Below are 23,821 nucleotides of genomic sequence, written 5' to 3'. Positions count from 1 at the left end.
CCTTGATCCCAAGAGCTCTCTAGAGCTGTATTGGGCGAGGCAGATGGGAAGGGGTGCTCTAGGGAGTTTCTTGTTCTGGGCCTGGGTTTTGTGGTCCTGAGATCTTGTTTTTCTTACTGCGGGTCCTTTCATGGGCAAGCACATGGCTCTGTGTTGCGGCACGGAGGCTACGAGGTGGAGCACGCCCCCTGCTGGACGACCCATCGTCAAGTACCCTTCCTTTGCTTCTGCCCTACTGGGGAGCTGTAAGGGCTGTGAGGCCCCCTGCAGGGCTGCCCGGGTACCAGGGTGGCTCCAGAGGACCCAAGCACGGCCATTTCCTGGGGACCTGGGAGAACCGGTCAAGGGACAAACCCCCAGGTGGAGATGGTGTGGCCGGGACTGTGTCAGGCGTGGGCGGCTGGGTGCCTGTTTCCCAGCAGTATTTAGGGAGGAAAGGATGGTGCAGGAAAGGTTGCTTCGGGTTCTGAGGGGTCTGGGGGACCTTGGAAGAGTCTGTAGGCTTAAATATTCTGTGTCCTTTAACCTAACAGGGTGGAAGGCATTTCAGAAGTTTTGGGATGGTGGAATGGTGGAATCAGGCCATAATGGTGAAAAAGTTAGAAGGGCTTGGCTGGCATCCTCTGGGGCAAGCAGTTAAACCCCTTCTCTATCTCTGAGCTGTTTCTTCCTCCCAAGGTCTGTGTCCGTGTCTGTGTCTGTCCCTCCTGCCCTCTCAGTAGTGGGGATTGAGCCAAGGGTTTTCACACTGAGCTACATTCCCAGCCCTTTTATTTATTTACTTTTTATTTTGACACAGGGTCTCACTGCCCATGTTGGGCTCGAACTTGTGATTCTCTTACCTCAGCCTCTCAGAGTGCTGGGACTGCAGGCTACCCCATCACAGATAACTTGGGTCTCATTTTTATGCAGAACCATCACCTGCCCCTGTGGGGCCTGCTGTAGAGAACTCAGGAGGCTCAGATTCCAAGGCCTCATGCTGGCCTCCCTGCTGTACTTCCTTCCTGTTCCCAGGTCCAGGAGGCAGAGTGGTCCTTCTCTCCTGCTTGTGCTGATCAGCTTGGGTCGCTAACACAATGCCAAGGACCGGGTGGTTTAAACTATGCCTGGAGGCTGTGGGCAAGCTGAAGGTGTCCCACGGGTTTGGTTTCTTCTGAGGCTTCTCTCCTTGGCTTGCAGGCCGCACCTTCTCTCTGTCTTTGGATGGCTTTTTCTCCATGAAATTGGAGAAAATGGCCTTGCTATCTCTTCCTCCTAAGACAGCAGTCACATTGGGTCAGGGACCATCCTTGTGGCCTCTTTTTAACTGACACATCTTTTTAAAGGCTCTGCCTGCAAACAGTCATGTTGTGAAGGCAGTGGGGCTTCAATATATAAATGGGGTTTTGGGGGCACACTTCAGCCCTTAATGCCCCCTCGATTCCTCTCACCCCTGCTCCTTCCAGATTGGCGGTGAGCACCCTCACCTGGTAGAGCCTCCACTGTACTGAGAGTAGTCTGGGACACCAGTGCATACCTTTCTGACAGAGGGGCCTATCATCCTGTGTGCCCTATGGCGCCCGTCTCTAGGTGCCCTCCTTCTCAGAGGGCTCAACTCCACCTCACATCATCGCCCGCCAGCTCCTCTCCCTTCCCTCACTCTAGTCAGCCTGGAAATTTGCTTTCCCTGAGCGAGTCTTCCTTCCCAGGAGCCAGGATTCTTCCAGTCTACCTCTGCTAGGCTTTATGTTGGGCTTCGGTGACAGTAACTCATTGATGAAGTTCACAGCCCAGTTGCCTCTCTAGATGTCTCTTATTGTATCAAGCTGATGGTCAAGACTAACAGGAACATATATTAACCTAGAATTGAAGCACAAGCTAGCTCAGAAGTCTTGGAATGGGCCGGCTTTTGTTTAACAGCTGGAATTTTCTATTCCTGACAGAAAGATGGCCACTCCTAATGCTCCAGGGATCCTTAGAGTACATGCGTAGATACCACCCGAGATTACAGTAACTCTAACCGATAACTCTCTGTTTTTACAGTGATATTGGATTAGCTTTATGTCTTGACAAAAATCTTTTTTTTTTTGTTATTTGAGACAGGGTCTCACTATGTAGTTGAGACTGACCTAGAACTCCCTGTGTAGCCCAGGCTGGTCTCGAACTCACAGCAATCCTCCTGCCTCAGCCTCCTGAGTGCTGGGATTACAGGAGTGCACCACTACTCCCAGCTTGACAAAAATCTTAACACTGAATGCTATTGAAAAATGGCCCCGAATCCTTGGTGGGACCTTGGAAAAGTCTGTTTATTTTCCTGCTCTTCAATTGGTTATAAAATGGTCATTGTGATTCCTTGGTGCCCCTGAGCTCAGAAATAAAAGAAAAAGAACAGGAGGAGTAAAGCTAATTTCTTTTTAACCTTCCCCTGCTATAGAGGAGGGGGTTACTAACTTGGTTTTCAATCCTTGGCCTTGATTTAAAAGAAAAATAGATGGCTTTAAATTTCCTGTCTGTTGTGAATTGAAAAGAAAGCAGTGATTTTGTTCCATTGCACAGATACATTGCTTCATAGAGCACAGCTTTAGTGAGTCCAAGGCTATGTTCTTTTCTAAGTCAAAGCATTCTAAGTCAAAGCATCAATCTTTCCTCTAGTGCTTACTGTGTACTACGGCCTGTTTGGGGCATGTGGAGGCTGCAGATGTCACAAATATAGTCTGTGCTTGAGCAGAGGGCCTGGGCATGGGTGCTGTCTGATCATTTTCCTCTGAATGTTCTGTGAGACCACCTGAATCTTGGAGAGCTTTGTGTAGGGTACCCTCCTTCTAGAGACCCCAGCTTCTTTGTTGGCACAATGAAGGGGTTTATCTAAGTGCTGTTGCAGTTATGTGCTAAGCATTATGCTGGGCTCCGGAGATGGTAGTGGCTGTAGAAGGTCCTGCTCTCCAGAAACCTTTTAGCTGTGACTTTATGTTCCTGAGGTCCTCAGTTTCAGGTTCATATTAGGTCCCTTTTATTCTTCCTTTGAGGAACTCCCTTGTTTTATACAGTTGCCTATTCTAGTTCTTTCTCTTTCTTACTTTTTCTTACATCTCTTCTCTTCCCCATACAGGACCATTAATAGTACCTGACTTGTCAGATTCTGTCAGGTTGTAGTTCAGAACTGTGCTCAGCTTCTGGCAGCCAGATGATTGAACAAGGCTGAATCAGAGTAACAGTTCTTCCCTGTGCTGGTTGCCTGCACCTAATCCGGAGCAGGAAAGGCCCAAACATGGCACATCCGCTGCTTCCTCAGGCAGATGAGTTCCAGCCCCTTACTGCCTGCAAGAGACAAGGACACTGACCTCTAGTGGATGAATTCTTCTCTTTGACAAAACCTCTACTGTAGGGGCTGGGGATTTAGCTCAGTGGTTCTGCTGCCTGCTTTGCAAGCACAAGGACCCGAGTTCAATCCCCACTACAAAAAAAAAACCAAAAACCCAAAACCTCTATTGTGGGAAGAAACTTCTCCCTTTTGTGGCTTTTTTTTTCTACTGAAAGGCATTTCGAGGCTAGAATCATGGTTAGGGAGACCTACAAGCAAATATGAGTTTCCCATCAGTTGTGAAAACATATGTTCCCTTTGAGAAAGATGTTTTAGGGTGGATGTAGGGTGAGGTGGTTAAAAGCCAGTCCTGTGAGCACTTCATCTAGGGATGGAGTGGCTACCAATACCAGAGAACCTATTTGTGAATGGAATTCTCAAAGGGTACAGAAGGACTGTCATGGTTAAGGTCCATTAAAAAAATTTTTTTTCAAAGCAAATGACGTCTAAGCATTCCTCACCCTTTTTTAAATGCTATAATCTTCAGTGACTACTTTGTAGATGGTGCTGAACTTTCACTGGAAAAGTGCAATAATTATATATGCAATTTAAAAAGAATCTTGGATCTTCCCAAAGCTAGGGGATTTGGAGAGAATACAGTGAGGATATGTGAGGGAGAAACAGAGGTGTGAAAGTGATCAATCCAGGAACCAGGTAACTATTTTCTCCTTGGCAGGCTCGCACTTTTGGGTTATGTGGGCTGTTAGAGCCGGGAGGGTGTACTGCTGTGTCATGCTCCCCAAATGCTTCCACTGTCTACTCCTGTTAACAGAGAGAGGAGGAAAAGGCCCTCTTTGGGACACATCCCATCCGCCATCTTTGCTCCGGAAGTGTCAGTCCCAGAAGCCTTGGCACTGGAAGCTGTGTCTGTGGTACCCTTGCAGCAGTCTCCTCGGGTGTCCCTGCCCAGAAGTGCTGACCTACTAGGTGAAGAGCAGCAGAAGTTCTGGAAGAACTGCCTTCGTCAGAAGCAGCATCTCTTGCAGTTCAGTGACTTGTGGGTTTGCCCAGAGGGGAGGTGAAGCTGTTGGCTGAGCCAGGCCTGTGTCTTTCCCTGGGAGTATGGGTGGGGAGGAGATCCAGAAAGGCCACTCCTGCAAGCACTTGTTTTCTCTCCATTTGACAGAGACGAATCGAGATTTAAAATACTGTTGTTTCAAGCCAGGGCAAAAGCTACATGTTTATACTGATTAAAGAACAAATGTGGGAGGGCTGAGGATTTAGCCCAGTGGTTCCATCACCTGCCTTGCAAGTGCAAGGATCTGAGTTCAATCCCAGGTACAAAAGAAAAGAAAAGAAAAGAACAAATGTGGGAGTATGGATGGTTCTCTTAAAAATAGAATGAGGCAGAATTGAAGGTTGCAAAGAGCTTCATTCTCCAGCCTGCTCTCCATTGCAGATCTGAGAGAATTTCATAGCTTTGCAGAACTCTGTAGGAATGGATGTGTTTACTGGAAGGTGGGAAACCACAGAATTTGTGCTCTCACAGAGGATTAGGGGTGGACCAGAAGTGGATGGAAGACCCTGGCTCTACAGGGCTCAGGTCCACTGGAGGAATTACACCTGACAGGCTGAGATCCAATTAAATACAATCCAAGCTTATTGAATTCCTCCTGTGTGTCTGGTGTGATGTTGCATACTGTGTCTGTTGGGTGAACCAGAAAGACACTGACCTACTTTCATGGAGCTCAGTCTGGTGAGGAAGTCAGATTTTGAGAAGTTAATCTGTAAGAGAATATATGTGCTTATATTGTGTCTCTGTGGGTTGGGAGTGATGACGAGTCAACAAGAGCCTCCTTGGGGAAGCATCCTTTTGGCTGATATTAACTAGAAGACAGACAGAATACAGCCTGATGAATAGAGTTTTGTGAGTCTGGATCAGTAAATGCGGAGATTCAGTTCCTGCATAGTGCTTAACAGATGGCAAATGAGCAACAAAACAGGGAAGAGGAGGAGCTAGTGGCACAGGGCACAGCAGGGAGGCCTGATGGGCAGGGAATTATCATGTTAAAGCAACCAGGATAAAGCAGTTCTGGCTGGAGCGTGGGAAGTAAAGGAATAATGAGGCGAGGTGGTCTAGAGAGGTAAACAGAGGCAGCAGTGACTGTGAGCCTTATGCTTAGGAAAGTAGGGAGCCATTGAAAGATTTGAAGCAGACCGCCCATGTGCTTTGCATTTTTAATTGCATGGAAGCTGTCAGCAGGACAGTGCCCACGTTCTGGGTTGGCTCCTCAACCACTGATCAAAATAGAATAATAAATGGACTTGTTCAGGACTTTTTCAACCTGGGTCCCTTTTAAAGTGGCCATGAGGTTGGCCACTTTTACTTCTGCTGAAAGGACCAGGTGAGCTTGAGGACGTGAGCCTCCTGCATGACATTCACGGACCTAAACTGTCGGGAAATGGGAGAGGCAGAGGCCCAAGGAGGAATCCTCCTGACCTGGCTATGCTCTGTGGTGGCCAGAGAGGAGGAGGAAGGTCCCTGTCTCAGATTTCCCAGAGGCTAATGATTAGTGAACTCTGAGTTGGACCTTTTTTACACCAAAACTTTTCATAATCCTTGAGTCAAGAACCAAATCTGCTCGTCTCATGTCTTTCTATCTTTTAAAAAAATTTGGTAGCAGTAACCAAAGAGACCAAAGAAGGCCAAAGATACAGGAAGCCTACTAATGTATTAATATCTATTTGTGTCTTTAAAGATGGGGAGATGAAGCTGTGGGCACTTGAGGGCCTTGGAATATGCAGTGGCTTCTATTGTGCTTTGAGTCTGTTTTTCTCTTTGCCCCCTAGTGCTGTGGTCCCACAACTCCCTGTCCTGGACAGGCGTGTCTCTGCCAAGTTGATGTCTCTGCCAAGTTGCAGTTCCTTTGTTATGGACATTTTCATCACAGTCAGATGGTGGCCATCAGTGCCTGCCTGTCTCTCTGGACTCCTGTGTTTTGGGTTCTATTACTGGCTTTCCAAACACAGACACCTCTACTGTAAGGATTGGAGGAACTGGCCAAGATCCTGACCCTTTGAACTTGAAGGGTGGCAATTCCTATACTCCACACTCATTCTGGCCTTGATATGCCCAGGCCAGGAGAATCAACTTTGAAGAAGAAATCTATTGGTGATCCTTCTCTTTGTGTGGAGTGACTTGTATTATCCAATAGTGTTGGGCAGAGGTGTCTAGTTTTGTAACATAACGAATTGTCTAAAAATAATAAATCATAAACAAGTTGTATAAAAATAAATACTTTTTTTGTGCAGACTTGTTTCATGAAATATAGATGTGAGACAAACAACTCTTGCTCTTACCCCCTGAACACTGTCCCTTCCTCCTTCTTGTTTCCTGAACTGCTTCTCTTTCCTGCTCTTCTCTCTGCTTCTTTCCCGGACACAGGGCAGTCAGTAGGCCTTGGATCTTGTGTTCTGTGCATCTCTATTCAAGGTCTGGTGAGTAAGGTGCTCCCAATGCTCCCTGTACTCCAACAGGCAGTTTCCTTGTGTGTAATATGTGAGTCTTACTGACATGCTACAGACTGCGGGGGAATGGTTCAGAGATGTATGTGCAAAAAAATGATTTTCAAACTGCCCACTTCTGCCTTATTATTTACATGCTTATTGGCTATGTCTTATAAAATCTTACAGAGGATGTATGTTAAGTAAGTTGCTGGTTATGTCTGGAACAGAAACTTTGATTCCTGCCTACCCCCCACCTATCCCGGTTCCAAATCAGAGTCCCATCTGTGTCAAGGCTGCCTCTGAGTAGGCAATAAAACTCCATAAGGGCTGTCCAGGACCCAGGTGAGACCAATTTAGCTTAGATAATTTTTGATTGCACACTCTATGAGTTGGTCGCTCTGGTTTCCTTTCCTTTCCTGGGCTTTCTTGTGAACTCATTCCCAGTGATTTCTGGGGCCCGGGAGGTATCTTGTAGTCTTATTGAGTGAAGTGTGATGGCACTCAGGATCCAAGTCTACCACCTTTATTCTTTTCTACACCCCTGGTTCTTCAGGGTTAAGAGAGCTAAAGACTCCCAGATTTCTTTGCTGCTGTGATTAGATTCTTCTATGTCCGATACATTTAGTACTGGAATGCAGAAATGGGAGGAGCACCTTTTATTTCGGCAGTGGTGGCCAGTAACATGTAGGCCCCAGCAGACACGAGTTTGTGCAGCAGCCTGGCTCTGTGGCCCACTTTCTAGTCACTGCTTCACAGGTGTGGAATAGGTGAGGCTGGCAGTTTCCTGCAGCTTTCCAACCTTAGATCACAGCTGCTATGGTGCCTGATGTTGATCCTTTGGCTTCTACAGCTCTAGCCATTCCTGTGCCTTTACTAGCACCTATTTCTGCTTGAAACACCAAGAGCAGTTTCTGATTTGTGCACTGAACTCTCATTGGTAGTAGTGCTCCCTGCTTCTCTATTACTTTCTTTCAACTCTGATAAATACAGAGATAAAGGTGGAAAGGCAGAGGTGAAATGGGAAAGAAGGGTTACCGCAGTTGACCCCATTCCTGTGACTCTTTGTAACAGAGTGGTGTGGCTTTCTACAGTGGCTCACATGTCAGATGGGCGATTCCCTGGTTCCTTGGGTTACATTATGGCCTGGAGGCAAGCAGACTCTGGTTGGCAGGGCTGACTCAAATGGCTTGTTGCAGCGCCTGCTTGATATGAGCATTGGCTCATATCAACTACTTTTTCCCACAGTTTTCACACAGATTCACTAAATAAAAGGGGAAAATTCTGCCCTAGGGCAGGACTAACATGCACTTTCATGCAAACCAGTTTCTTCCAGGGGTTGTACTATAGCTGCAGAGAGTGTGTATCTGCAGCTATGGTCAGGACCTTATCTGGCTGCTTTGCGCTACCGTTTGTGATCACTGTATCAACTTCCCACACACTGGGCTCTAACAGCCTCAGTTTGATTTAGAAACAAACATTTGGGGCCAAGTGACTTAAATGCTTGCTGGGTGTATTAGGTTCTCTAGAGGAACTGAGTCAGTGGAATATATCTATATCTATATCTATATCTATATCTATATCTATATCTATATCTATCTACTTATGCAAATATATATATATGTTAGGCAGACTTACAGGATGAGAGGTGGGAGAGTCCGCAATAACTATCAGTGCACTGGAGAGCCAGAGGATTCAGTAGCTGCTCAGCTTAAGAAGTTGGAAACCACAAAACGAGAAGGATCAAAGATGCAGCACTATTCCAAGATCAAAGGCCTGGAGACTTGATGGTGCGAGTCTGCATCAGAAAGCTAAAGAAACTGGAGACCAGTGTTCAAAGGTGATGGTGAAGACTCGAGCTCTTCCAAAGTGGGCACACTTTTTGTCTTTCCCTTTTTATTCTGTCCAGGCTACAAGCCTATTTGTTGGAACCACCCACATCTGGAATGAGTCTTTCCCCCTAAGGTTGCTGGCCTACGTGTCAAAAATCCACAGACACATCCAGAACTGTGCTTTACTAATCTGCTAAGTATTTCTTAATCTATTCAAATTTGATATATCATGATTAACAGTCACACCAGGCCTTCAATACATGTGTAAAAGGAAGGAAATCTGCGTGGGTGATGGGGTAAGTCCTGACTATTCTCAGGAGTCCCAGCAGGTGACTGATGGGAAGCCACCTGACACTCATGTGGGGCAGGGGAGTGGGCCTAACAGATGGACACAAAACCCACTGCTTCTACATTAGAGCTTTGATTACCCACAGAAGACAGAACTCTAATACTTTATTTTAGATAGTAAGAGGCATAAAGCATGCTTACTGTCCTTAAGTCAAATCAGATGTAGCACTGTTTGCTAATACATACATTAGTCAGCCCCAGCCCCAACCCTACAGTGGGGAGGCTCTCTGGCCTGAGGCGACTCCTTTTCACTCATTTAGCTGGCACAGCAGAGCAGATCCCTTGGCGATCCAGTAGTCTTTGGACCGCTTAGATGGTAGGAGGACAGTCACCACGAAGTTGGTTGAGTGGCCTAATTTAGTAAGGGTACAGGAAAAAACTGTTAGTTGAAGAATAATCTCTGTTGATACAGAGAATTTTTGTAAATAATCTATAAAACTTACAGAATGTTAGGAAAACATAAAATGACTTCTGCCATCTCTAATAGCAATTTGCTTTTTTTAGTTCAAAATTGACAGACACCGGAGGCACTGACCATGAAGTGGGACATTTGGCCTCATCCTTAACCTTGAGCACCCTCTTCCTGTACACTAGAATAGAGAGCTAGATGAATCTCAAGGTAAACTCCCTAACTACAAGGAATTGTTACTCCTGGGTTAAAGTTAACTGTTCAGTTACTGTAATTTGTACATGGGTAATGTGAGCTGAGGAAATGAAATGTAACCACCTGAATGAGATCATAGCTGTAAAACCTATAAAAGAGAAAGATGCAGCCCAATAGGAGGTCGATCACTGGCACTGCCTTTTTGAGTGTGATTTGACTTTTTCCTGGCAAAATAAAATTTATTATTTTACTTCCATTCAGCTTGTCTCTATGTGCATGTCACTTGCCAATTCCTTCTGCAACACTTACAAAGATACAGGATGCTGAGAATTAAGATCCCTTGGGTTCCAGATCTGACTACCTCTAAAGACATGGCAAATAGTTCTGTATAGGTTCCAGTCTTAAGCTTTAAAAAATGAAGATTTTTGAATCAATGGCTCCTTTTGTTTCTGTCCAGCTTAGACTTGGTATTACTATTACTATGAACTGCACTTCCAGTTTTCTCTCCTCTGATTATAGGAGTAATGGATTAGGATCCAAGCCTGAGCTTTCAGGGTGACTCCAGGACATTCAGTGGTCATCGGATGGGCATCATTCATTCATTTGTCCACCTGTCCATTCTTCTGTCATCCGTTCTTTGTTCTCTCCTGCTGCCATAAGTACCTGAACTCCTGGATTTGCTACTTCTGGCACTACCTTCTTGGGAGCCAAAACTGTGTCAACCTCAGGGAAGGCAGTCCCGAGAAAAGCATACCCATACCTCCATCGCCTTGTCTTTGTATGCCATTCCCTTAGTGACAAGCCAAATTCAAGGGCAAGCAATCCTGGAAAGTTTTTACATGGATTTATCGGATCTGGGGGGCCCTGGAATTTAGTCCACACTTGGGAAAGACCCAAGCCAAGCCCTTCTTGAAACCTCCTTTTCCCCTTTTGCAGGCTTTCCTGGGGGCTAGTCCAGAGCATGCACTTTCCTCAAGCAGTCAGTGCAGGGACTACATGAGGCCTCCTCTAGGTCTGGGGAGTACGTGGGCCATAAACAGCACCTCGATAGGTGGATTTAAGCAGTCAACACAGTCTTGGCCAGAAATGATTGAGGTGCATTACAGAATTCTCAGTCTCTGCATCTCACTTCTGCGTTCTGAGGCATTCATTGTACAGTACGGAGATGACTCAGCAGTAGGACAGTGACTATGCCCAAGGGGTGGATGGTTGGGATTGATGTTTGTGTGGCTTGTTTATCACATGACCACTTGAATGGAAGCCCTGAAGGCTGATGTCAGAGGTCTTATGCCACAGTGGCTGCAAAACGGGTGGTTAAAGCAAGGGCATGGATGCTGCACCCGTGGATCATGGTTACAGGAATTGAAGCTTGGCTGTGACAAGGAGAGGAAGTTGTGGGTAACTGTGTGCATGTGTGGCAAGATGTGGAAATAAAGACTATATCTGGCCTAGAAGGGCCACTGGTGCTTGGTGTAGAGTATCTCAGACCCTTGGAGGCTTTAGAACTGTTAAGCCAGGCCAAAGAGAGGCTTACTGCCTCTGGAAAGGGCCAAGGCCTGTCACTAGCCCTAGCTGGATAGCCTGCAGGTGGATGGGGCTATCTCTCAGTGAGAGAACATTTTTTTTACATGAATATGTGTTGCTTTTATTTTATTTTTAATTAATTAATTAATTTTTTTGGTACCAGAGATCGAACTCAGGTCCTTGCGCTTGCAAGGCAGGCCACTGAACCTCTGAGCTAAATCCCCAGCCCTTTAATTTTTTTAATCAATGAGGGAACATGTTTTCCATCTGGGAATAATTCAGGCCTCTGTGAACTTGTAATAATGTGAAAACTGCCCACTTGAATTAAATTTACACTGATACAACCAATAAGAGACTTGGACATATGTTAGTGTAATTAATTTTGAAATCATTCTGTAATTTTCAACTTAAAAATGTATTGAGAAATTTTAGAATTCAATGATCTATGATCTAGGCTTGCTGTTAACATTTGACCAGATTTTTCTTTTCATGAAAAAATCCAGATATCACAGATACAATCTAAGCTTTTGCACTTGACCTTGTCACCCATGCTTTTCTATACTCTTTCCATATTATTTAGAGCATGTACTAAACAACATACAATATTATAGTACGTATCTCTAATTCATGACTCTTAAAACATAAGCACAGTACCAGTATCCTAGCTAAAATATTAATAATTCCCTAATAACAAAAGTGTAGTCACTGTTTGAATTTCCCTAATTGGTGTGTATGTGTGTACTCCATCACTCATATCTATATACGCATACATAAATATATAAAAATAGTATAGGTGTCATATACCTACAATTAAGAGTTAGTTTGAGTCAGAATTCAAATAAGGTCTGTATGTTGCAACAATGGTGTGTCTCTTAAATCTATGTGAATTGGTAAATTTCACCCCCTCTGCTTCTTTTCTTTTTTTTCTTTTGGTACTGGGGATCAAACTCAGGGCCTCACACTTGTGAGGCAGGCTGTGGTACCACTGAGCTAAATCCCTGGCCCTTCTCCCCTCTGCTTCTTTTGCCACCCCTTGTGATATATTTGTTGATGTAATCAGGTTATCGTTTCTATTAAGTTTCCCAGTCTGGAATTTGGCGACAGCATTTGCGTGATTTTATTTACTTATTTATTTGATACAAGGTCTCACTAGGTAGTCCAGGCTGGCCTTGAACTCGCTATGTAGCCCGGGCTGGCCTGGAGCTTATAGCAGTCCTTCTTCGTCAGCCTCCCAAGCACTGGGATTACAGGCGTGCACCACCATGGCTAGCTCTGCGTTGGTGGTGATTTTAAACACATTCTTCGATTCCTGTGTAAAGGGGTGTTGAAATCTAAAGGTGTGATCCCACACAGTTGAGTTTTTGTCAAAAACATTTCATAGGTTGTGCGTACCTCCATCAAGAAGCATATTATGTCTAATTTGGAGGGGTATTAGCAGCCATCATGATTATTACTTAATAGTTCATTGGCAGCTAATTATTTAAAAACTTATTGATGGTTAAGTGTGTAGAATCCACCTGTCACTTAATGTCACTTACACTTTGTGTAATGTGAGATGGGAATTTAGCCACGTAGCACCATTTATGGAATGATGTGCCCATTCCCGCTCACTTTTAAGGATGCCGTTGTTATGTCAGGTTCCCTCGTGTGCACAGGGTGCTTCTGTGCTCTCCGTGGTGCATCGGATAGATCTGTTTCATCTTATGCCAGTGTAGCATCACTTTAATTCTAGTATTTTGACATTTGTTAGTTTGACTTTCCTTTATTTTCATTGAAAATATTTTTCTATTCTTCACTTCATGTAAGTTTCAGAATAACAAATTCCATCAAAATTATATTGGTTTCACTGAGGATATTTTGAATTTGGATATTAATCTGGGGTGGGGGACTGGAATCTGCACCACACTCAATCTCCCCCTATGAACATGATTGAGCTCCTTCATGTATTCGAGCCTGACTTTATTTTATAAAGTCCTCCAAAAAAGATCATGCCCTTCTTTGTCATATTTCACCCAAGTGTGATCGATTTTGTTTCTTGTTTTTTAAATGGAGTCTTTTATTTCACTTTAACTGCTATTTGTTTTTGTTGGGGCACTGGAATTCTATTAATTTTTACATATCAGTCAATCTTGCTGGACTTCTGTTATTTCTACAATATTTTCTGTGGATTATTTTGGGGTTTCCGTGAAATCTGTTATGTTGGCAAATAATTCTGTCTCTTCAAATGCTTAATTTCATTTCATTTTCTTGTCTTATTAATTTGCCTAGGGCTCTCTGTATCATACTGAATTGCTGAAGTTAGAGTAAGCAATCTGGTATTGTTTTGATTTTAATCAGAGCTTCTAATGCATCACCACTAAGTATGAGGTTGGTTGCATTTTAAAATCATTGAACTGATACCATCAGTGTCTCAAACTGGATGTGGGTTAGTGGGCAGAGACCAGCACATCCCCTGCTGTGATAATACTTTCCTCTCAGCGCAGCTCCCACAGCCACTCAGATTCCTTGCTGGCGTGACACTGACCAGCAATGCTGACTGCTCATGTCTGCCTTTCCCATACCTGTGAAGGCCGAAAGTGCTGAGCCAGAACTCTTTGGTCATGACTATTTAGGACAAATTTAAACAGTCTTCATCATCAAGGTGAAATATTTCACAGTTCTGTAATCCCGTTAACCATAAGTTCACTTCCACATCCAGAGAAAAAGCAGAATAAGAGCTCAGGTGCTTCTAACAGGTTGCTGTTTCTATGTCAGTGTTAAGATTCTTTATCACGAGGATAAGGAATTCACTTCCCCACAGTCTACTGAGTTTTCACCATGACTGCTTGTGATTTACTTAGTGTTTATTTGCTGTGTGTCGGGAGCTGCCCTAAGCACTTTACAAACATTCATTTCTGATTACCATATGAGACAGGTACTATTTCAAAAATTATCCCTACCACTTTGTGAGATCTCTTAATCCAGGACTCAAATGTTTCTTTAATCTTGGAAAACTTAGCCATCACCTTTTTTTCCCCCCAAATATGCCCTCTCCTCTATTCTCTCTGTCTCCCTCTGGGTGCTTACTAGGTAAATGTTGGAGATTCTGCTCTTTCTTCAGTGTCACCCGCATCATTTTGGGGAGGTTATCTGTCTTCTTCAGCTGTCTCTCAGCCTATCTGTTGAGGTGTTTTTTTTTTCTATCCCATTTCTTTTTTTAGGGCTCTACCTCTATTTCAGGTCCACTCAGAGTTTTGCCACATAGTTTTCCACTTAGTAGTTTATTTTAAAATGTCTTTTCTTTGATGAGTCAATTGCATTCGATGAGAGAGACATTTATAGTGTCTATTCATTCTGCCATTTTGAAACTGTAAGCTTCTGCTTATTAAACTATTTTTCTCCTCATGAGTTTTAACTGAAACAAGCATTGACTATAACATCAACCTACACTCAGAACAAATACAATTCCCAGCATTTATAAATCTGAATGACTAATTGACCCAAGAACTCCCTTGGTGCATTTGGGCTCCAGTGAAGATTCGGTTCGGTCATTACCGGTACTGTTCTTAACAGCATCCTCACCTGTGGTTGAAAGTGTTCCTGCCCGGGCCCCTGTTTTATAGAGTGGGGCGTGGTACAGTGTTGGGCCTGGCTCGTAGTTTCGTTGTGGTTCAAAATGTACCACAGGCAGCATGGGATTCATCTGCCCGGGCAGAGCATCTTCTATGACCATATCCTTGTCATCCCACCGAGAAGCGTCCATGAACATCCCATGAACAAGGACACCGTCTTCCGGAGAGTGCAACTGAAAGACACCCAAAGTTAAAAGGTGTGAGGAGGAGAAAGGTGCAGCAGTTTGGGCCCTGTCTTCTGTCGCACATCCTTATCAGATAGTTCTAAACAACGTTCTAAAACCACAGCCATTACATTTTAGAGAGATACCCCAAAGCTTTGAGAGGTCTTAGCTTGACACTAAATCTCCTACTTTGCACACCCTGCCAGGATGTCCAATAGGGGAAGCACTCATTGTAGTCTTCGGACTATCTGATACCATGGCTTAGTGATGTTCCCTTTCTCTTGGAAGGTGGACAGGATAAGAGGGCTGGGATTATCATGTTATTCTTAGTCTTTCCAGGATATGAATTGCCGTCTGCTCTCCTAGAAGGCAGATTATACATCTGCAGTAATTAATATTGACAGAGAGCCTCAGAAAGTTCTTTTTTATTCTTTTTGTTAAAAATGATGCTTACTTTTTAATGGGGAGAGAGGGAGAGAGAGAGAGAGAGAGAGAGAGAGAGAGAGAGAGAGAGAGAGAGAGAAAGATATCCTGTTCTTTAGTGTCTCATGTCTGGATGTTTCTACGGGTGCACCTATGCCATCCTTCCTCAAACACTGTGAATGTGGCTAATTCTGGGCATGACCTTGGGATAATCAGAGCCTTACACTGACAATCAAAGGATTAAGTAGTTGAGGCAACATGTAGCACACTGCAGAATGAATACACTTCTTTTGCCTGGTCTTTGCTCTTTGGTGTCCTGAACTTTGTTTCTTGGGTCCAGTAGGATGGACTGGAGCTTCTATTTGGGAGTTGCTATGGGGATTTGTGCAGGTTTGCCTGAAAACACCCTGCCGCCTACTTGCCAAGCCACATGAAGAAGCCACCTGGGTGGGCATGCACTCAGAACAGTACAATTTCCTAAATGGCACAAAGGTGGCAAATGGGTGGCTGTCTCTTGCAGATGTCAGCTGGGTGAGCCAAGATTGGCCAGCTAGACCATCTGAGACCCCAGAGACTTCAGATCTTCTCAGGTATTGTCATGCTCAGTGCACAGATGGGTGGGGTGGAGCCACAGAGGCCCTGGGGGTCACCTGAAACCCCTCCCTGTCAGACAGCCTCTGTGGCAGAGAGAGCCTAGCAGGCACAGAGCAGGACCAGCGTCCTGGAAGATTCTGCTGATGGCTTTTACCTGGGTATTTTTTGCCCTCCAGCAGTGTCAGTTGTTTCTGACCTGGGCCTAGGAGGATTTCAAAATAAGGAGGAGTGCGTCTTATAAATTTATTTCCTCCTCACTTTAAACATATTATGATGCTAAAACAAATTTTTTTAAAGACATGTGCCTCTTCATTCATAGGAAAATGGATACATATTGAGGATATACGCCTAAGTGAAATAAGTAAGTCACATATGTATAAATACCGAATAGTTTCTCTGGTGTGAAAAACTATAACAATACATAAGATCCTAATGAGATAGCTGACAATATGAATTAGGAAGAAAAGGGCTAAAGGTGTAGGGAAAGTGGGAAGGGTAGGGGAAAGGTCATAAGGGAAAAGAAAAAAATGTGAAAAAATGGAAATAAAGTGTTTGTAAATGGGGAGGGAAGAAGGGAGGGAAGGGAGGGCAGGGGTAAGGGGAAAAAATGAGAACCAAGACCTGTCATGTAAAGGTACAAGATCCTAATCATGAATGTAACTGTACTGTACACCTAAAATGTACCAATAACTCAATTAAAAAAAAAAGACATGTGCCTCTTTTCCAGTCATTTTAAGGTACAAGTGGTTAAGAGGCATGACTCATAGTATTTCATAGGTCAAGCCATGAATATGGGGGTTAATCTGATCTTTGCATGTTTTCGCTAATCAGAGCGATGAGTAGGGCAACTAGCTCTGAGTTGGGTGGATATGGTAGAATACCAAGGAGCAATTCCTGCTAATAAATACCATGCTATTTTAAGGAAAGTTTAATAAAAGCCACTCACCTCAGCTACTCTGATTGGTTAGCAAACACTTTCTTGACCAAAACAATCTGGAACAGGTCTTTGACCTCACAGCATATACAGAAAATTATATGCATAAGGCACCCTGTGTGGAGAGATGCTGCGAGGCAGAGGCTTCCGTGCCCCATGGATATCTCGGCACATGTAGGCGGACAGCTCACTCCTGGCTGTACACTAGAAACATGGAGGGGGTGGGGGGGTTCCTAAAAAAACAGCAATGCCTGGGACCATTCTAGACAGTCCATGTAACCAGGGTGTGACCTTGTGTTGGGATTTTAAAGTAGCTCATCAGATGATTCTAATCTGCAGCCAGGTTGAGACTCACTCATATGTGGAAGCCACAGTCCTCAGGATTTATTGGGCTCAGAACTCCCTGTAGGGGTTGGTGAAATATAGATTTCTGAGACCCAGCCCAGAGTTTCTGGTTCAGCAAGTCTGGAATCAGGCCTGGGAATGTGCATTTCTACCAAGTTTGCAGGCAATGTCGAGACTTCACACTGAGTACCAATGCACTAGAGAAGTGAACTGTGTCATTTAGCTGTCTACACTGCTTCCAAGCACACTCCTGATAGCTATCTAACATGGTTATTCTTAGAGTATGTGTAAAGCTAGCTTACTAATTCCACTGGGAGGCTGTGGAAAGGATGACACAGACATAGTAATTTATTGTACCATGTGCTGATCACATGACTGACGTTCATTCATACCGCACTCAGCTCTGAGGTTGGTGCTGTCAACTCCATTTCACAGATGAGAATACTCAAGTGCAGACATGTTAGCAATTGCTCCAGCATACAGAGCTGGAGAGTGAGTCAGGAGAGAATCAAATGCAGGCTACCTTTATTCTGAAACCCTTGTTTTTAATGTTTTGCTGTATTGCCTTAAGATGGATAAAGTTACATAGGTATCTAAAGAAATGAAACAGTATTGCTTGGAAAAATATTTCTATAAATCAGACCAAATTTATGGAGCTCCCATACAGTCATTGCTAGCTAGAGAGCTTGTCTCGGATTGTGACTACTATGCTTCCCTCCTTCTGCAAATGGAGGGTGGTGGAGGGGGCGGGCAAGAGGGATCAGCTAAACTCTTGAACCACAGTGGGACAGAAACTTCTTTGCTATAATATCTGGTGCACAGTACCTCCAGGTCCATGGGCAGCTCTTGTCCAAACTGCACTCTGTTGGCAGCTTCTATCACCGCAGCTTGATCCCGGTAGGTAGGAACCATGTTGTACTTGAAGCTCAGCTCGTCTATTGGCAAATTGTATTTTCGAGCATGGTTTTGAAGAGTTCCTGTACACATAAAACCAGAAAGCTGGGTCCTCCAAACAATAATGCTATTCCACACACATTGCACCCGTCACCCAGCCAGGCTGCTCCAGCACCAGAGAGCTTCCTCTCCAAGGAAAATCCAACTGCTGACACACACTCTACTTGGAATTAGTTCAGAGATACTGGAAGCCTTTGGAGTATGTTAAGTGAGGACCCGAGAGATGTGCAAGTGCTGGCCATGGCCGGGAAGAAGAGGAAAGCAGGCCAATTCTGAAGTAGCTTGTCTTTCTACAAATGAAGTTTCAGGGCCAAATTTCTCAGCTGTAGGATTTTGTCCAGAGTGGAAGGTATATTAGGAATTAAGAATGAGGCAAATTAAGGGCAGGCTGTTAGTATCTCGTAGCCCCAAAGCCTGGCTCTCCTAGGATTCTGCAGCTAGATTTCTTAAGGACTGATGGAAGGACATTAAGGGTACGTTTCAGAGGGAAGAAGGCTGCTCAGAGCTGCGGCCTATGCAAGTAGAGTGCAGGTGGTAGCCTTGAGCATAGGTCCCATGGGAAACCAAGTCACTAGCTTGTGTTCATGTTTGCAGCAGTGCATACACTTGAGTGATCTTCAAGGGACAGGAGGTAGGTTACTGGCTGGGGGACATCAGCTTTTTCTGCCACCCTTTCCCACCAGTTGTCAAGGAAGAGCAAGGCTTTGGTGGACTGCTCTATATTCAGTAGCTTCACAGACAGGCCCTCAGCACCTGTGCTATCTCTCTAGCTCCTAGAGACCCTTTGTATAACAAAGCACAACCTTACCTGTAGGATTTATTTATTTATTTATTTTTTTAGAGAAAGCATCAGTACCTGTTAGAAATCCTTGAGGAAAGAAGAAACCGGAGATCCAGAAGGACTTAGGCTGTCCTCTTTTGAGCCACAACTGAAGGAGAGACATAATATCACAAGGCATTTTATTTCTGAGCTGGAGTTTGTCATCGAAGTCAGAGTTACATTTTGGAGGCCTCTCAGGAAGCAGATGCTAAGCTGGTCCTGAGTTAGTGACCATCCCATTGTACTGCCTGTCTTGTCCCTTTTCCTCACTTCCCAACATGGTAGCAGAATCTGACTAGTACCAGGCCAGATGAGAGGGATTGGGCAACAAAGGCACATCTGGCTGTTTGGAATCATGTCAAATAGGTTCTCCACTTCCCAGTAGGGTTCCATGCACTATGGCTAAAACCCTAAGAATGGGCTGGCTAGGGAAAGTGACATTATAATCAGCATAAGACTTTCAAAGGGTTGCTTATCTGGACATTTGTTTCTCTGGGCTCAGATGATCCCTCTATGGTTGTTAGCCAGAGCTTCCTAGCGACTTTAGGGCCAAACATGCTACTAGATACATCAAACCCTCTGAGAGGTGTAGTTTCTTACATCCACAAATGCAGTTCTCAAAATAAGGTCCTTGACCCATGATCCTAGTGGCTTCAGGGAAGGGTAGGCTGTGTTGGACCACAGAGAAGGAACCTGGTTGTTGAGGAAGCTGTTATACACCTTTTCCATCTCTTCAGACATCACTACGAATCCAGCAATGGCTTTATTGAGTGTTTCTAGAGAAGTCTGCAAGAACAAAAGGATTGGTGTCCTCTGAAGCTGTAGTTATCAAGGGCAGATGACGTTTATTCATGACCCTCATGAAGGGCCCACCAGTGAGTTCTGTCCTCTCTACACACTGTCTGCTGGGCCAGACCCTGCAATATTTCATGATTTTTTTTTTTTTTTTTTTTACAGCGTGTGACCATAGGGTATAACACTTGGGCATGGGAGAAGGTTTAGGCAGTTAATATGAGACGTCAATGTAGCAAAAAAGAAGGAAAACAGGAGAGCTGTTCCCTGAAACCTAGGAAGATGGGCTTGGAGAATACCACCATCCAGCTCTCCTTCAGGCCAAGGGAAAAATGGTCTGATAGTGATTTGGGAATGATAGGGCTTGGAGATGTTCCAGGGAAGGGGAACAAGGACGATCTCACGCTATTGGCCCTTGCCGGGGCTTTTTATAGCAGAAAGGAAAGATTCTTAGATGAGACTAAACTTCCAGCTGACAGAAGTCTCCTAGTACTGGAAATACTTCCTTAAAACATGACCATTATCCTTTCTTCCTCTCCACAGAAGACAGAGGCAAGCTGTAGTCCTGGGAGGTGCTGGGCTGGCAGTACAGGGTGATGTTTGCCAGCTGGGTAAAGACCAAGGCAGTATAGATAGATTACTGATGGCCTCTCTGGGTTCCAGCTTTGTGAAAATTTTCACATATTGGGAAAGCATAATAGGAAGATGTTAGAGGCCAAGTTTTTGTTGGTTAAACACCAAAATAAAGCCTAGGACCATGTGCACAAAGTCTTAAGGATGGGTGACACATGGAAGAAATAAGGCTCATTATCCTTCCATCCCTTCTTAGGTTAGCTCATTAATCCCCTCCTCCCCACACATCTTTTCACAATAGGCAGTGGAAGAAAAAAAATAAGGGTTTTAATTAATTTGTCCTTAGAGAATAAGGCAGTGATGGCCAACCTTTTAGAGATTTCAGCGTTACCAGCCTGCTCTGGCATGTGTGCCATAGGTTTGCCATAGCTGGTCTAAGGAGTCATCTGCTGCAGAATGCAGGAAAGAGGACCTGAACCAGGGCCAGGACAGTTGGCCAGGAAGTAAGAGCACATACCATAGAGGCTTCTCATGCGGGCATTTTGTAGCCCACACTCTGAGAAACTCTAAAGACTGTATTATTAAATGCAAACTAGACATCAGGGGCCAGCACTCGGATTCACTCTAGACTGAGTACTGAAGCCCTTGATCAGTTTCTGGCAAGTTGCTGGAAATCCCAATGGTGTAAATTAGCATGATGTGGAGACTGAAGATCTGTAAAATCACATACTCAGTCACTATTAGAAAGAAGAAACTGGTCTCATTAGCAGAGGGTAAGTTCAATCTTGTGTTTCAAGGGATGTTAGAGTTTCTGAGTAGAGATGGTGGTGTGACAGGAATGGGAAACTCCAAGTACACTTATACTGTCACACAGTTCTCTGTGAAGCTTTGCTACCCAGGAGCAAGGGTGGAGATGAGCTCGCGTACGTGGATTAACTTCAGTAGGTTGTTAAACCTGTCCACTTCCTGGCTGAGAACGGTGGTCAAGGAATTCAGCCGTCCTTGAGGGTCCTTGACGAAAAGGCTCTCAGAAGCTCCTTCCAACATTAGCTTTTCTGAAACACACACAGCTGACTCCTCAGATTGGTCACCATTGATTTCTGTTCTCATTATACTGCTATTGGCATGTGCTTATCTTAACATTCTTTCTAAAGCCAGCTTCTCTTACGATTCAAGTCAGAGACATAGGGCTTTAACTATGTTAACATTTGTATTATTTAGAACTCTTTGGTGATTCACCTGTGTTTATGCACAAGGAACACAGAAAGATCTAGCTGAATTCATGTGTATTAGGAAAAATGAGTGTGTGTGTGTGTGTGTGTGTGTGTGTGTGAGAGAGCGAGAGAGAGAGAGAGAGAGGGAAATTCACACAGCTGACTCCTCAGATTGGTCACCATTGATTTCTGTTCTCATTATACTGCTATTGGCATGTGCTTATCTTAACATTCTTTCTAAAGCCAGCTTCTCTTACGATTCAAGTCAGAGACATAGGGCTTTAACTATGTTAACATTTGTATTATTTAGAACTCTTTGGTGATTCACCTGTGTTTATGCACAAGGAACACAGAAAGATCTAGCTGAATTCATGTGTATTAGGAAAAATGAGTGTGTGTGTGTGTGTGTGTGTGTGTGTGTGTGAGAGAGAGAGAGAGAGAGAGAGAGAGAGTGAAATCAGTATGTTTTATTTCTTACCATGGATATTTTCATCTTCTGTGACAGCTTGAGCTATGTGGCCTCTGGCTTTGGACAGAGGGGAGTAGGTCCTTAATTGCTTAAGTAAAACAGAGAGAGACTGGTCATGCCAAGGTAGAAGGAGGACACGAATGGAAGAAAGAGAAGCCTGCTCCCTTTCCTTTTCTGTGACTGTGACGGGGAGGAGAGGGGTGGTGAGGGAAGAGGATGAAGTGGAAAGTCAGTGTGACTTAGTGGTATTTGCAAATTTAAGAGCTGGGAAGGCTTTGCAGCGGACGAGGAGGCCTGGAAGGAGGACAAGGTGTTCCTAGTTTTGGCTGAGTGGGAGGCACGGCCCTGATGACTTTGTTGGCAAAGTTAGCAGGGCAAGGCAGCTACCTGCTGGACAAGGGAAACTGCAGAGATCAAAGGGTCCAGGGCCCCAAGTCTTCTCTCTACCATACTGGTGTGCAAGTTTTGATGTTCCCTGCATATCTGCATTGCATCTAGGACAGGAAGGGTTGTTGGTGGGAGACCAGGAGATGAGGCTTAGCATTTACCCAAGCTATTAAGCCTTATTCAGAGAAATAGGTTGAATTATTAAATAGGCCCATGGTTCAAACTAGGTGGAAAATTTAGTTCTTCTTTCTCTATATAATCCACCAAAGGCAGACTCCAATGAAGAACTACATGAGCTATAAAAAAGAAAGGTACTACATTTTCTTGGAGTATCTGAAGAAAGTATGGGTAAATAAGTGGCTCCAAAATATGTGAATCAAATTCCTTCTTAACCATTCACAGTGTGGCTGTTGGAGGAAAATCACCCAGCAGTGTGGATTACTCCAACCTCTTGGGTCCACAGAGCTGGAGTATTACGTGTCTGGTCTTCCCTGGCTACTATCCCCTCAGTCCTCATTCCAAGCCTTCAATTCATTTGTTGGGCCAATTGCATTCCTGCTCCTCACATGGCCTGCTTATCATTTCATAATAAAAGTATACGCTTTATGAAGCTTGGAGAGAAAGACCTCCTGAAGAGTAATGCAATGTCAGTGTAATGAAGGTCAATGTAAGAGACCTCCCCTGTTCATAGCAGTGTCACGGCCTTGTTCTCCTGATTAGCTGTCAAGTGTCTGGCAGAGAATCTTGACATGAGCAGGACTCCCTGTGATCCTGGCCTTCTCCCAAGAACCTTCTCTTTCTGAAACACTTATGGGGTGGGTGGGTGGGGTGAGGGGCTGCAAACTCTCTAGTCCTGGTCATGTCCACAGTTGAAACACTGCTACTTTTGTCTCAAGTGCTATTTTAGGGGCCTCACTGGTAGGGGAATTTTGGAGTCTCATTTGCAGAGAGGATGCTCTGTTCAGACCCTTCTCGGGCGGGATTCTGAAAGCTGCTCCTGGGTCTTCCCAGTGCTGGATTTTCAGGAGTTGGTGCTCTTCAATTAGTCATGTAACCTTTTTGTACTTCTGCTCTCTCTGTGTAATCATGTGTGTGTGTGTTAATCAACAGTTTATTAAGTTTTGTTTTATTGTTTTTTCTTTGGTGTTAGAGGCTTTTGTTCTTTGGGAATCTGTACCTCTTAATTAAACAGCTGTGACTGTAGTCTCTTTAAGGCTCTACCTCCTCAGGGTTAAAAGGACAAGTTCATGATCTCTGTAGCCATCCACCCACCCACCCATCCACCCATCCACCCATCCATCCATCCATCCATCCATCCATTCATCCCTTTTCTACCCAGACCCCCCCCTTATATTTACTGATTAGAAATTGCTTACTAAAATAATTGCCTCACTTTGCCTCAACATCAGAACTCTACCCAAACAGAAGTTTTCTGAGGGATGCTCCTTG

General features: G+C 44.4%; 1 protein-coding gene across 1 annotated transcript in view; it reads right to left on the bottom strand.

Annotated features, from left to right (window-relative positions):
* Positions 1-8,998: 8,998 nt before the first annotated feature.
* The window catches only part of Dnah6 (dynein axonemal heavy chain 6), a 205,335-nt gene continuing 190,512 nt past the window's right edge, over positions 8,999-23,821 (bottom strand). Inside the window, exons 72-77 of the mRNA XM_010635241.2 lie at positions 21,230-21,357; positions 19,538-19,723; positions 18,974-19,046; positions 17,989-18,140; positions 14,654-14,876; positions 8,999-9,316 (exon numbers count right to left, since the gene is read on the bottom strand). Of these exons, the coding sequence (XP_010633543.1) occupies positions 9,213-9,316; positions 14,654-14,876; positions 17,989-18,140; positions 18,974-19,046; positions 19,538-19,723; positions 21,230-21,357 (866 nt within the window). The 3' untranslated portion in view covers positions 8,999-9,212. The remainder of the gene's footprint in view (positions 9,317-14,653; positions 14,877-17,988; positions 18,141-18,973; positions 19,047-19,537; positions 19,724-21,229; positions 21,358-23,821) is intronic.

Source organism: Fukomys damarensis, unplaced genomic scaffold, assembly GCF_012274545.1.
Source record: "Fukomys damarensis isolate Sample0158 unplaced genomic scaffold, DMR_v1.0_HiC HiC_scaffold_2, whole genome shotgun sequence".
NCBI lineage: Eukaryota > Metazoa > Chordata > Mammalia > Rodentia > Bathyergidae > Fukomys > Fukomys damarensis.
The sequence above is the reverse complement of the archived record's forward strand: the minus strand, read 5'-3'. Positions and strand labels throughout refer to the sequence as shown.